General features: G+C 35.1%; 1 protein-coding gene across 1 annotated transcript; it reads left to right on the forward strand.

The window, feature by feature from the left end:
- Positions 1 to 2,692: 2,692 nt before the first annotated feature.
- On the forward strand, positions 2,693 to 14,738 carry LOC133190295 (F-box/LRR-repeat protein 4-like). Its single transcript, XM_061325834.1, has 6 exons — positions 2,693 to 2,773; positions 3,110 to 3,226; positions 3,641 to 3,746; positions 10,372 to 10,545; positions 10,739 to 10,847; positions 12,071 to 14,738. Exons 2-6 carry the CDS (start codon positions 3,162 to 3,164, stop codon positions 12,082 to 12,084), a joined length of 468 nt encoding a protein of 155 aa, XP_061181818.1. The 5' UTR covers positions 2,693 to 2,773; positions 3,110 to 3,161; the 3' UTR covers positions 12,085 to 14,738.
- Positions 14,739 to 15,566: the final 828 nt, after the last annotated feature.

Genomic DNA, 15,566 nt, shown 5'->3' on the forward strand with positions numbered 1-15,566 from the left:
CATTGAGCAGTGAGAGATCTTTTTCGTGCCAGCATCTACTGCGACACGGGACCTCGGTTTATACGGTCTCATCCGAAGGACCGATCTCCAAGTCCCACAGTGGGATTCGAAGCCGCGACGTAAGGATCAACCCCTTACTCCGCGACTCTAGAGCGTTTGCTCTAACCACTGCGCCACGCGGGCGATGCGGTCTTTATAAAAGTTTTTCCGGCCGGTAGCCGTAGAACGGTGGTAATCGGTAGTAATTGGTGGTTTGAGCGATGCCCCAACATCGGTTCTCATCAGCCAAGTAGTCCTTAACATCTCTCACAGCAACAGGCATACCCCCGCCGATGATCTACGGCACCGATTACCGTCCGGACATCGAGTGTAGCCATAAAATTCCAATGCGACACCACAGTTTTCTTCAAATGTACGTCAAACTCCAAGGTCAACGTCATGAAGTTAAAAATGTGGTACCCAAAGTAAGGTCTAGTCACAAGGAATATACATGTGATATATGAAAGTCCTAGCACCCACTTCTGGCTTCAAAAGAAGGTCAAACTCAAAGGTCAAACTTAGAAGGTAAAAATACTGGTACTCAAAAAGATTTGGACACATGAAATACACATATGAAATATAAAAGTCCTAGCTCCAACCGTTCAAAAGTTATGAGCAAGGTTAATTGCTGATTTTTTTTTTAAATAAAAGTAGGTTAAACTCCAAGTTCAAGGTCAAGAGGTCTAATATGTTGGTACCCAAGAAAGGTCATGTCACAAGGAATGAACACGTGAAATATGAAAGCCCTAGCACCAACTAATTGTGAACTAGAGTATCGTTCAATATCGTAGTAAATATTACATGTACAATAACACTTCTATTTTTCAAAAAAAATTCGCAGGTTCGTAACAGGCCCGTAGCAACGGCTTCAAAAGTGGGGGATCCTACCCAAAATAAATCTGACAAGCAAAAAACAACAAAAAAGAACTGAATTTTCGCAGTAATGTTAAGGCTTCCCGAAGCTTTAAATGCGTTTAAAACATAACACTGCATTGCAAGGTCGATTTTGATTTTCATTTGTAAGTTATTACTTAAGTACGGTCAATTTATATAGAGAGTTCTCTAGGCTATATATAAACGTATTTGTTACGATATCACATGACCTCGTTGATCACGTGACGGTCATTTCTACTTTTTTGAAGTGTTTCACATAAATCGCTTCGGCGCAGCTGATTAACACAATTATCATTAACTTTTTGTCACATAAATAAACTCTTCGCATCCTTCTGAATGACCGTTCACGGTAGCTCAGTCGGTAGAGCGCTCGCTCCGTGATCGGGGGGTCGTGAGTTCGAATCTCGGCCGCGACTGACCTAAGTCGATAAAAAATGGGTAGCAACTGTTCCTTCGCTATGCGCTCGGCACTTTGAAGTGAAAGTTGCGGGTCCTTCGGATGAGACCTTAAAAACCGAGGCCCCGTGTCACGGCAGGCGTTGGCACGATAAAGATCCCTCACTGCTCAATGGCCCTGAGTGCCGAGTAAAGGTCAAAATTTGAAGCCCTTCACCGGTATAAGGTGACGTCTCTATATGAGTGAAAAATTCTCGAATGGGACGTAAAACAACATACAATCAATCAATCCTTCTGAATGTTATGAAAATTGTTCTTAATTGAAGTTTTAAAATCGGGACATCTTTTTTTCCTTTTAGGGTTAATTAATTGGAATATTTCTGAAACCGCTGAAACAAAAGAATAAACGGAGGTTCGCATGCATTCTTTTTTAAGGATAGACTCTGCATCTGGACAACACAAATAAAATATTATAGTAGGTACAGACTGGTAAACTTATGTAAATCAAGTCACGGTCCCAAAAGAACTTTTTTTTGGCTTTTCAGATAATTTTGGGAAGTTGCCCCCTCCCCCTTTTGGTCAGTGTAGGTTTTTTCTTTTCTTTCTTTCTTTCTTTCTTTTTTTTTTTTTTTTTTTTTTTTTTTTTTTTTGCTTGTCAGATTTTTTAGGGAAGTTGGACACACAACCCCCCTCACTTTTTAAACCGTTGCTACGGGCCTGGCAAAACATACCAAATTTCAAGATTTCTCTTTAATTATGAAAAATAATTTAGTACGCATGGTATGCTATCACATGTATAATATACCAATATACGTCGCAATGAACGTTTATGAAAATGAGATTTGATAAACGGACATAATGAAATATACATGTTTGCAGGATCTATTTTAAAACATGACGTTCTTTTCTTCTCCATGACGTCGCATAAAGCAACGTCAAAATAGCTTAACGTTATCGTAAACTATGCTACTTTTACATTGAGATAAAACAAAAATTAAGGTTTGTACAAGCATATATTGATAATTTCATGGGAAAAAAAACACCCTCTGAAAGAATTTTGAGGAATATTATTTGATTTGGACACGGGCCGAATTTGGCATCAAACGCACTTTGTCCTTTTTCAGAAAGGAAGATAAAACTTGCTCTCCTATATAGATAGTGTCTATAAGAGAGCAAGTTTTATCTTCCGAAATCAAGATGTTTTTCTGGTCATAGTAGCTTGGATCTTGGTTTTTGTTCAATAATGTTCAAAGTGTCCGCACTTTTGATTGCTGTTGAATAGTCCAATATAAAAAAAATAAGTAATTTAAGCCAATAACCACACAATGAGTTTTTGTCCGTACTGGATCACCGTACCCACACTCGGGTACCTATTATATTGATCATTCATGGTTAGCACGACTTGATCCCCGGAATAAGTTGACCACAGGCAAGTTGACCTCAGGTTTGTGATTCTTTAGTATACATGGGGCATACATGTATACCATCACATTATTATGTATGTCTTGAATATTAATGAAGAGTATGAAGCTCTATTGTACGTGTGCAAGCTTGTTGTACAGTTGTATAACGTTAGATCTATACGAGTCGTGACTCTTTGGGCTCTTAGTAATAGATCAAAACAAATCAATGCATGTATATTCCCATAAAATCAATGTGTTTTAAAACTAGAATGAAAGGAAGAATGGAAAGGAAAACTTACATAGGCCTATCGGAAAATGTTCAATGTATATTTCAGTAACCATAGTGATATTTTAACAAATAAGGTTTATGTTTGCAGCCCTATGTTCAGAGACTACAGGTGATCTGGAATCGGTTTGTTGCGAGACATAATGACCGTGATTCGGCAGTGGATATCAAGGGTCCTAAACTATTCCTCACAATATGACAGTGCGGGGTAAGACTCTCTGTCTCTCTCATGCTTACAGCATACAATTTGTAATGAATTTGTTCATATATTTTAGTTAATGAACGGATTATAAATATGTAGTTGTGTTCAATCTTTATGTTTGTGAAATGAAATTTCTTGCAGTCAACTTTCATACAGTTGAACCTCTGTGTCTCAAACATCAAAATATCTAATTGTGTACCATGAATACATCAAATTGAAAAAATATATATGATGTACCGGTACTAAGAATATGATTCTTCGCTTTGATGTTTCAAACTCTCAAATATCAATTTTTCACTGAGTTTCTTTGACTCTGAGATTTTTAGGCTACAAATTAACTGTATTTATGTATAAATATTTTGGAAAAAATATGCTAATGCATTGTACCGAGATAAATGCTTATTGTAAGTATTTCTTTAGATGGTCAGCTAACCAGGTAATAGGTGCTCCTAAAGTGTACCCAAGACATGGAGATATCCGAGGGGCATGGGCTACTCAGACTAAAACTAACAAAGAATTCATAGAGGTATATACCATCTTCAATACTGTCTCTGATACACAGTTTCATGGTGCAATTCTGTCAAAATTCCACTCAGTTTCACATTCCTGTTTCTCATGGTGCATATTCTTGTTTCTCTTTTTCTTTGCATGAACACAAAAATGAATCTCACTGTATTTCAGAACAAAAGTATGTAACATAAACCAATTTTAAATGACTACTTATATCCTTATTTATTAAGGGGGTGGGGGGGGGGGTGAGGGGGGGTCCCACTTGCCTCTGGACCATAACTCTGGATTGTTTAATAAATATTTAAATATTTTGACAGTTGTCACAAAGTTAGACAATGGATTATTTGACACAATCATGACTTAATGACATTATCACTTTATATAAATTCCTTTTCTCGAAGCAAGAAATAGCACCTTAAAGACTGTAAAAAGATTTGAATCTGCCTATGAGCAGGTAGATATACAGCCAAACCTACTTTAAATTTCTGGAATTTGATGGAAATAGAAAAAAAAGTCTGAGATATCAGAGGATTCAAGAGAATATGGTTACAATACATTGAATAAAAAGTGGTTGGGACTTGCAACTCTGACATATATATATATATATATATATATATATCCAAAATTGAAATAAAGTCTCAGTAATCGGATTACAATATTAAACAAATATAAAAAGAAAACACAAGAATCCTCCGTAAAGCTTTAGCGCTTTCATTAAAAATCTTCAGAAGCTTTACATTACAAAAATGTATACAACGGTAACATAGTAACAATGATTATGACGTTAAACTAAGCGGAACGTTTAATGTCTATATTGTGACGTCATAGATAAAATACTGCAATGATGATGAAAAAGTTCGGGAAAATCATAGGTAGTTTATAAGAGACTATTAAGTTTTGGCTTTAGAATACAAATAAAATGTTTTTCTTTTTCCCGTCTCTGGATATCACTGGCACATCTGAGTTTATAAAAAGGGAAAATGTTAAATCGTTTTTTTCCACAAGTTTCCAGGTGTGCACTTAACTGGATTTGTCTATATTCAGGTGTACTGATGTGTTGCTTATGTACACGTACACGGGCACGGAGACTGTTGCCAGTTTCACCAATATAATATTCTTTGCATCCAGGACATATGATGGCGTATATGACATCTTTCGTATCACATGACATGTTGGCATTAACTTTAAATTCACGCCCGTTAAAACTATAACTCGTCCCTTCTGTAATGTAGTCACATGTGCCGCAGCGAGGGTCCGTACACTTTGACACTGTATAATTATGGTCAGCGAATTGGGAGGAACAAAGTATTCTCTTAAGGTTTTTAGGCTGACGTTTACTGCTGATAAAACGACAGTTTTTGTATGTAGTTTTCGTTTGTTCATCCTCTCTAAGTAAGCTATTTAATTCATAAACAATTGAATTGATGTTTTTATTTCTCGGATTGTACGTGTGAACAAAGGGTATAGTTTCTCCGTCCTTCGCACGTCGTGTGTTTGAAAGTAATTGTGTTCTATCACACTCCTTGGCTTTCATAATACTATTATCTACCAGTTGCTCTGGGTATTTTTGGCTCAATAAATACAATTTTAATTCCTCCAAACGGATATCCCTCGTATTAATATTGCTCACAATGGTACAGATCCTTCTTGCGAGATTATATGGTATAGCCGTTTTAGTATGGTGGGGATGGCACGATCCGAAATGCAGATATTGGTGTGTATCTGTCGGCTTATAGTATATATCCGTATTTAACCTGGTATTATCTTTTGATATAAGAACATCGAGAAATGGCATTTGCGTATCATCTGTTTCCATCGTGAATTTGATATCCGAGTTCATTTGGTTTATTAGATCGTAAAACTCCGATAATTTGTCGACATCATCATCCCATAAGATAAAACAGTCATACTCATACATATTTAGATAAAACAGAATACTTTGTTCCTCCCAATTCGCTGACCATAATTATACAGTGTCAAAGTGTACGGACCCTCGCTGCGGCACATGTGACTACATTACAGAAGGGACGAGTTATAGTTTTAACGGGCGTGAATTTAAAGTTAATGCCAACATGTCATGTGATACGAAAGATGTCATATACGCCATCATATGTCCTGGATGCAAAGAATATTATATTGGTGAAACTGGCAACAGTCTCCGTGCCCGTGTACGTGTACATAAGCAACACATCAGTACACCTGAATATAGACAAATCCAGTTAAGTGCACACCTGGAAACTTGTGGAAAAAAACGATTTAACATTTTCCCTTTTTATAAACTCAGATGTGCCAGTGATATCCAGAGACGGGAAAAAAAAAAAAAAAAAAAAAAAAAAAAAAAAAAAAAAAAAAAAAAAAGAAAAACATTTTATTTGTATTCTAAAGCCAAAACTTAATAGTCTCTTATAAACTACCTATGATTTTCCCGAACTTTTTCATCATCATTGCAGTATTTTATCTATGACGTCACAATATAGACATTAAACGTTCCGCTTAGTTTAACGTCATAATCATTGTTACTATGTTACCGTTGTATACATTTTTGTAATGTAAAGCTTCTGAAGATTTTTAATGAAAGCGCTAAAGCTTTACGGAGGATTCTTGTGTTTTCTTTTTATATTTGTTTAATATTGTAATCCGATTACTGAGACTTTATTTCAATTTTGGATATACCCATCCAGTGATCGAGATGGAAACACAAAATTCTACAAATAAGGAGAAAGAAAAAGGACTTGACAAAGACATGTTATTAGCGGAACTTTTAAAGAAAACAGATGTAACAAATCAACTACTGAAAGATTTAATTGAGGTTTGTAGTAATTTGCTACCTAATAATCAGTTTACTTCAAATTTGGATTTAAACCACTTAATGGATGAAGAGGAAACAAATTTGAAAACAGCGTCAACACAAAATGTTGAGATGACCTCATATCAGTCTCCTACGCAATTAATTCAAAGGGAAGTTAATGAGCTCGCTTTACAAAAAGAAGCCATGAGAATTAAACAAAGGATCAAGGTCACTTGGACGCAAACTCTCAACTCCAGGAAACAAACATACTATAAACAAATAAGTAATGCCAACCGCGCAGAATATTACGAAAAATGGGTAAGTCTGGAAAATCCCGTAATCCCGAGGAAATTTAGAATTAAGCCAATACGGGGAGAACCGGTTGAACAAACAAATGTTAGAGTTGAGACAGCTAAGAGTCGTGTGATGGGAGAAATTCAGTTACTAAGAATGAGGGCAGAAAACAACCAAAAAAGAGTTCTGTCGATCGACCTAGAAATGGATCGCTTACTGAAAACTAAGGCATATGGCAGAGTATTAGAAATACTACAAGATACGTGGAGATCTGATTGCCTTAAGGAGGAACAAACTTCATACAACAGATGGAGATATACGGAAGCCTGGCTTTTGGATTATGAAAAAAATTATGGTAAAGAAGTTATTAAACAAAATACACCAAGACTACAGTCATTGCATAAAAGACAAACTTCTAGGAAAAGTTACGCGTCCGCCGTAAGAACCAGTTCTGCAAATAATCCTACAGTTACAGGGGATTTCCCTACGGAAAATGCGCCTGAACCATCGTTTTCTAAAGGAATAAAATCATTTTCGGGAAAACGAAAAACCGCAAATAAGAATCAATACGAGAATTCTGAATCCAGAAGTAAATCTTCTCGTAGTGCTTTTCCACAAAATCAACAGATTCCTAAGTACCACAAAGGCATAAAAAGACGGAATCAGGGCAACAACAGACAAAATGAAAATTACCGAGGATACGTTAGAAGTAGGCGTCCACCAAACTTTTACAGAAACGAAAGAACTACGTATATTGGAAGAGGGGTACGCAATTATTTTTTAGGAGGAGGCAAAATGAACCAAGGCCAAAGATACAAGAACCAATTACCACAATTGTTAACAACAACAATTCCAGGGATGCACCCAGGAATGTAATTAAAATAGAACCAAAAGTATTTAATCTTTCCGACAGACATCTGACGGATTCCGAAATCAAATTACTGTCTAAGGGTCTTAAATACACCCCTACACCTCATGTAAATAATCAAGAGCTTAAAACGGATATTAAAGCCTATACTCGACGACTCAGGCTATATGAATATTTTCATGAAAGTGATACCAATGAATCTGATTCCGAGTCTCAAGAAGCAGAACAAATAGACCTGGTAAGAAACAAATCTAAGTTTAATCCAAAACGAGGAAGAAATCGAACTTTGGATGCCGTTTGCGACACATTAGAAAATATTCATTTTCCAAACAAACCCAGAAATATCAAACCCAACCTTTCTAAGGAAGAGGAAAAAGCTCTTAAAAGCCTATGCGATGACCCTACTATCATTATTAAAGAGGCTGATAAAGGAGGTGGAGTTGTGTTAATGAATAAGGATTTTTACAAAAATAAAATCTTACAAATGTTACAAGACAACAACTTTTATGAAAGACTGCACAATTGTCATGAGAAGAAAACAATTACTAAAATAAAAAAGCTGGTATATGGACCACTATCGGAAGGTTTAACAGATAAAGAACAGGACTACCTGACAAACTTTGAATTCCGAGAGAGCCAATTCTATGGTTTACCTAAAGTTCACAAGTCTAAAATTATTAAGGACGCCATAGCAAATCAAAATAGTGTATGTATTACGTGTCTAGATCCAGGTGATTTATGCTTCAGACCCATTGTAGGAGGACCAAACTCATCAACACAAAGACTGAGTCACTTATTGGATATACTTTTAAAACCATATTGTCAAAAAGTACCCAGCTTTGTAAGAGACGATCTGGATTTCATAAATCATTTACCTACTCAGATCACCTGTAACACAAAACTTGTCACTTTTGATGTCGTTAGTTTATATACTAATATTCCTACAGAATTAGGATTGGAAGCTGTAAAATTTTGGATGGAAAGTTATCCCGATATACTAAATGACAGATTCCAACAGAATTTTATTTTAGAAGCACTTAAATTAGTTCTAGAAAACAATTCATTTGCTTTTTCTGACCATCATTACCTTCAAACTAAGGGAACTGCAATGGGGACGAAAGTCGCACCTACCTATGCAACATTAACCTTAGGTTATTTAGAACATAAGTTACATGAACAATTATGTTCGTTGTGGGGAATAGAATCTGCAAATAATATACAGTCTAAATGGAAAAGATTTTTAGACGACTGTTTTATCTTATGGGATGATGATGTCGACAAATTATCGGAGTTTTACGATCTAATAAACCAAATGAACTCGGATATCAAATTCACGATGGAAACAGATGATACGCAAATGCCATTTCTCGATGTTCTTATATCAAAAGATAATACCAGGTTAAATACGGATATATACTATAAGCCGACAGATACACACCAATATCTGCATTTCGGATCGTGCCATCCCCACCATACTAAAACGGCTATACCATATAATCTCGCAAGAAGGATCTGTACCATTGTGAGCAATATTAATACGAGGGATATCCGTTTGGAGGAATTAAAATTGTATTTATTGAGCCAAAAATACCCAGAGCAACTGGTAGATAATAGTATTATGAAAGCCAAGGAGTGTGATAGAACACAATTACTTTCAAACACACGACGTGCGAAGGACGGAGAAACTATACCCTTTGTTCACACGTACAATCCGAGAAATAAAAACATCAATTCAATTGTTTATGAATTAAATAGCTTACTTAGAGAGGATGAACAAACGAAAACTACATACAAAAACTGTCGTTTTATCAGCAGTAAACGTCAGCCTAAAAACCTTAAGAGAATACTTTGTTCCTCCCAATTCGCTGACCATAATTATACAGTGTCAAAGTGTACGGACCCTCGCTGCGGCACATGTGACTACATTACAGAAGGGACGAGTTATAGTTTTAACGGGCGTGAATTTAAAGTTAATGCCAACATGTCATGTGATACGAAAGATGTCATATACGCCATCATATGTCCTGGATGCAAAGAATATTATATTGGTGAAACTGGCAACAGTCTCCGTGCCCGTGTACGTGTACATAAGCAACACATCAGTACACCTGAATATAGACAAATCCAGTTAAGTGCACACCTGGAAACTTGTGGAAAAAAACGATTTAACATTTTCCCTTTTTATAAACTCAGATGTGCCAGTGATATCCAGAGACGGGAAAAAGAAAAACATTTTATTTGTATTCTAAAGCCAAAACTTAATAGTCTCTTATAAACTACCTATGATTTTCCCGAACTTTTTCATCATCATTGCAGTATTTTATCTATGACGTCACAATATAGACATTAAACGTTCCGCTTAGTTTAACGTCATAATCATTGTTACTATGTTACCGTTGTATACATTTTTGTAATGTAAAGCTTCTGAAGATTTTTAATGAAAGCGCTAAAGCTTTACGGAGGATTCTTGTGTTTTCTTTTTATATTTGTTTAATATATATATATATATATATATATATATATATATATATATATATATATATATATATAATTAATATATATATATAATTATATATATATATATATATATATATATATATATATATATATATATATATATATATATGATATTTGACATGTCAATATTTGGGATACCAAAGTTCAACTGTAGCTCATTTCTGTCAATTCCAGGTAGCTTATGACCAGAAAGTGTATCCCCAAGAAATCAATATATATGAAACATTGAATTCTGGTGGGACAAAGAAAGTGCAAGCTAAAGCAGACAGTGGAGCATGGGTTACTTTGTATGAAGCAAAGACAATAGAATGCATTAAAGAAAGTCGCATATTCAAACCAGAACTGCTTGTAAGTGTGGCTTATTTTTTCCCCTACATCATTCAAGGAAATGATGAAAGAGGGAACTTTATGATGAGCATGCAATTTCTCGATTTTTATGCATATTAGAGAAAGGGAGAGAGAGAGAGGGAGAGTAAAGCATAATTTATTAAAACTATTTCTACATGAAATGCATTTAATTAAGTTCATTGCATACTTGTAGGAAACAAATATTCCTACCAATACACTGAGAATAGAGATTGATTGCACAGTTGCTGGAACATGGGTAGAAATTGATGCTGTGGAATTAGTTGGAACAGAGGCAAATCCAGGTAGGCAGGAAAAAAAACTCTTTTCTTACCTTGCGTTTCAAAATAATGGATTAAACAAGTACTGAAAAATGGTTTAACATTACTGTACATTATTTGCTCACCTGAGCTGAAGGCTTAAGTGAGCATTTCTGATCGAAAATTGTCCACAACCTCTTCCAAGGGGAGATAATTTTAAAAAAAATGAAAATTCATTGGAGTCATTGAAAAATTTTCTTCTCACTAACCACTAGGCTAGAAAAAATGAAACTTTTGTGAAGAATTTCTGACATAGCATAGATTCAAATTTGTGCAAGTCATGACTCCCAGGGATAGAGTGTTTCCACTATGAGCGATCAAAGTTTTATATGGGAATGCATAGAAAAAAAATTCTTCAGAGAACTGCAAAGCCATGAATTGTCATATTTTCAGGACTGAGGTAGTGTAAGTTCGAGTTTGTTCAAATCATGACCCCAGGTGGTAGGGTGGGGCCATTATGGGCAATCAAAGTATGACATGGGAATACATAGGGGAAAAAAATCTTTTGAAGTCTTTTCTCAGGAACAGCAAAGCTAAGCTAAGTCATGTTTATATGGAAGCATTTTAAAGCAGTGTAGCTGATATAAGTTTGTTCAAATCTGACAATGAAGGTTCAGAGTTTTACATAGGAATTTAAAGGGGAAAATTTTTTTTTAAAAAATCTTCATCTTAAGAACAGCAAAGCCATTATAGTAGTATTTATATGGAAGCATCTGCAGATAGTGTAGCTTTAAATTTGTTATTATCTTGCTGCCCAAGGGAAGGATGGGGCCACAATAGGTGATTGAAGTTTTACACAAGAAATAATAGGAAAAATCTTTGCAAATCTTTTTTGCAAGAACAGCAAAGTCATGATTATTTAGTAATATTTATATATGGAAACATCGTCTGGCAGTGTATATTCAAGTTTGATCAAATCATGACACCTGAAGGTATTTAGGGACCACAACATGTGATCTTCATTTTACATAGGAATATGTAGGCAAAAAAATCTGCTGATAAAGAACAGAAGGGCCATTAGTAACTCAGGTGAGTAGTGTGGCCTATGGGCCTCTCATTATTAAGATATTAGTTTCCAAAACTGTCGCTAAGAAAGTAGGTTTTTGATAAAGAGAATATCTATAAGAGAGCAGATATGAATGTTCCCTATGAAATTTAATAGTTTTTAATCAAAAACTAAAGGATTGTTGTTAAAATTCATTTTTCAGGGGGTTACTTATAAATGGAAAGTTGCCTGAAGAATTTATCTATGAGATCTCAACAGAACGGGAGTGAAGATATAAGAAATAAGCATGAAAGATCTTTACAAAGAATACCCATGCCTTTCTGAACCCAGATTTACCAGGCAATCTTCTGAGATCTTTAACAAATCTGTATTATTGTGGAAAGACATGGTTTCTCCATATGTTTCAAAGTCGAGGATGATCCTTGGTGAAGATTCTAACTTTTTATCTGTATAAATTTGCAGGACATTGTACATCCTGTAATGACATAATTAATTATACTATAGAGATTTAAAATTACCGTAACTTTTGCTAAACAAAACAATTGAAAAAGAGAGAAAGATGCAGCATTTGTCCAGTTTTTATTGAACTTTTACATTGATATACAATTGTACTACTTGTCTTTTTTCTGATGATTTATGTGTACATATCAAATGTATTATCAGTAACAATATATAATTTGTATCTTGTTATTGTCCCCTACATCCATAGAGAATAGCTGCAGAACTGTAGCTCACCGAAAAAAAAATTATTGACAGACAGGAGAGCTACAGTGCCACCCATTGAAAAAGTGTATACCAGGTATTTATTGCGCACAAAAAGGTGTGCTGTATCTCGATTTATTTCAACGTGTTTTTCAAACTCCCATCTCAAAGTATTACTTACCGTGTGTTCCTAACATATTCTTTTACTATTTCCACAAAAATGAATTCCTTATCACCGTTGTAAATAGCCCTCATGGGCCTAAAATTGAGACTATGGAAAATTTTGCCTATTTACTCTGCCATTTTGGGGGGCAAGATAATTCGGTCCAACATGCTTCTTGGAGACATCATACATAAGAGTATTTAATAGAGGTCAAATGAATATTTTGAAATCAAGCTTTTGTACAGTTGAGGTAAGAGTTTGGAGAAATTAATACAAAATCGAGCGCAACTTCTTGTGCGCAAGAAATATACATTTTTCGTTAGGTGGCACTGTAGCTCTCTGGTCATCCATCCCCATTTTTTTCAGACCAGCGAGCTACAGACCTGCAGCTACATAGAGAAATGGGGCTTGTGACAAGTTTCAGCAGTTTTTTTTACTATGCTAGCTCTTTATCAAATGATTCTGTTAATTAAATACTTTTACTAGTAGACCCAAATGCTTGAGAGTTGCAGATGTCCCCTATTGATTTTCTAGGTGATTTTTAGGTCAAAAGCACAGAGATATTGCATGGGTTTCCACTACATTCACAACAAACAGTTTCCAGCAAATATCTTGGAAACTTTCTTCATTGTTGCTCTCAAATTTTGTCATGGTAAACAGTTGATCCCTTTAAATTAGCAGACTAAATAAAGGTGATAGGTCACATAGTTGTGGCACATCAGATGTTTGTTTAACCAATATCCATCTTTGCTAGCCAAGGGTTTATGATCCGCTCCACTCCTCTCCAAAGAGAGGAGCGGGTCGTAAACCCTTGACTAATGAAGATGACCAATATCCAAAGATTTATGTTTTTGACAGTTATCAAACTTTATAAACAGATAGCTATAATAATCTTAGAAGACCACCATTGATTATTAGAGTAAAAGGCAGCAGAATTTCTACTATATTGCGCATCAATGTTACTACCTCTCAATATTTTGAGTAAGGCCAAATAAAAAAATATGTGTGGTTCCGGTTACCCGACCTTCCCTATTATATACCCCCGACCCTAAACTTTTTTTGCCATTTTCATATTTTTTACGGAATTTCCCCCGATTTCCATCAATGGCTCCAGTTTAAGTTTTAGTTTCAGCAATGACGGCCTCCTTGCAAAACATAATGCAAGTGTTTAATAGTGTTAAATCCAAAGCAAGCTAGCATGTAGGTGTCCCCTACCAATATTGACTAGTATATTATCACACCACATCTAAATGCCATTTGCAAAGCAGTGATAGGTATTATTTAGAAAAAATTAAGAAAATCATTTTGTTAAAAAAAAAAAAAAAAAAAAAAAAAATCCCTACCTACCTACCCTAATTTTTTTGGAAGTGTAACCGGAACCACACATATTTTTTTGTTTGGCCTAACCTTTTGGATAATCATCAACTTCATGTAGAGGTTAACCATGACAAGTAGCCCATGGGCTTCTCTGTAGATCTGACAGATCAACAAACAAGTTTATTTCCAATTGAATTTTTTTAGTATTGTTTATTATTACAATCAAACCTCATTATCTCAAATTCAGTGGGACAGAAAGAAACTAACTTCAAGATATTGAGGTTAAATTATAAGAAGAAAATAGTTTTTGGGATTTTCAAATCACTTTGACATATCCTTGGTATTAGGGATATTGGGAGTTGGAGAATATGCCGAAGTTCAACTGTATATTTACAACAGAGGTTAACATTCAAGTAGAAACTATATTAATTTGTTGGTATCGTTAATTATCAGTTTGTATCTATAGCCAAATTTGTTTTTCGTGTATGCCCTACTTAGAACCATGATTTCTCTTTTCTTTTTTAAGATTTGTAAATTGATATAGTTGGGATATTGTGATATTTAACATTTACTTAGCTGTTAGCATTATCGGAAATGGTTGTGTTCAGTTGTTGACTATGATTTAATTGTTATTTGGGATAATGTTGAGAAAAGAAAGTGTGAAGAGCAATAAAAACTTGTTATTTTATACTGTGAACAATCTTTTCTTTGACAGCAACCTTAATTTGTAAATTTCATGACCTGGAAAAAATTGCAAAATGTTGCATTAAGAGATCGTGACATGCAATACACAGATAATTATCAAAGCCTTACCTCTCAATAGTTCAAAGGTTAAACGGGAAAATTAATGCTGACTGTTAATTGGTTGAAGTAATAACTGACAGAGAGATTATGATCTGAGGGTGTATGACTTGACCTCGACCCAGGGTCTTTTGGGCAAGTTAAAGTTATCTGTAGAAAAGGCTCATAATCATAATTCATGTCTGGTGCATAACTTTGTAATGGAGACAAATTGGAATCTCTATCATACTCGACACATACTGGACCTGAGAATATGTCATTACCTTGACCCAGGGTCATTTCAGCAAGATCACTGGCAGCAAAGTGTAAAATTTTTGTCTGATCCATGAATTTCAATAAGAAAAACATGGGTTGTAGCAATGTAAAAATATTGCAGTGTGGACATAGTGGGGTACGTACGTATCAATCATTTCATGAGCAAACTCATAGTACCCCTAGTTTATTTAATTGCCATCTTTCAGCCATTTTAATTGTAAGCACTCTCCCCAGTCTGAATTTTGCCCCCTTTCCAGATCTGAAAAGCTTCATATGTTAATTCTTCAAATGTATACATTCATCCAAGCAGTATCCTAAATTCAATCTGAAATCTGAAAAGATTCATTAAATGTTCCTAAAATCTATACATTCAGTATCATTTGGACGCAGGTGAGCAGTGTTCAGTATGATTTGGACGCAGGTGAGCAGTGTTGCCCATAGGTCCCCGTATGCCTAAATT

This window comes from Saccostrea echinata, unplaced genomic scaffold (genome assembly GCF_033153115.1).
Source record: "Saccostrea echinata isolate AGI-Se365-2 ecotype Australia unplaced genomic scaffold, CSIRO_AGI_Sech_v1 ptg000022l, whole genome shotgun sequence".
Lineage (NCBI taxonomy): Eukaryota > Metazoa > Mollusca > Bivalvia > Ostreida > Ostreidae > Saccostrea > Saccostrea echinata.

Coding starts and splice junctions, on each gene's coding strand:
- LOC133190295 (XM_061325834.1), top strand. CDS start 3,162: ATGACCGTGATTCGGCAGTGGATATCAAGGGTCCTAAACTATTCCTCA. Junction 3,227..3,640: donor TCACAATATGACAGTGCGGG/GTAAGACTCTCT, acceptor GTATTTCTTTAG/ATGGTCAGCTAACCAGGTAA. Junction 10,546..10,738: donor TATTCAAACCAGAACTGCTT/GTAAGTGTGGCT, acceptor GCATACTTGTAG/GAAACAAATATTCCTACCAA.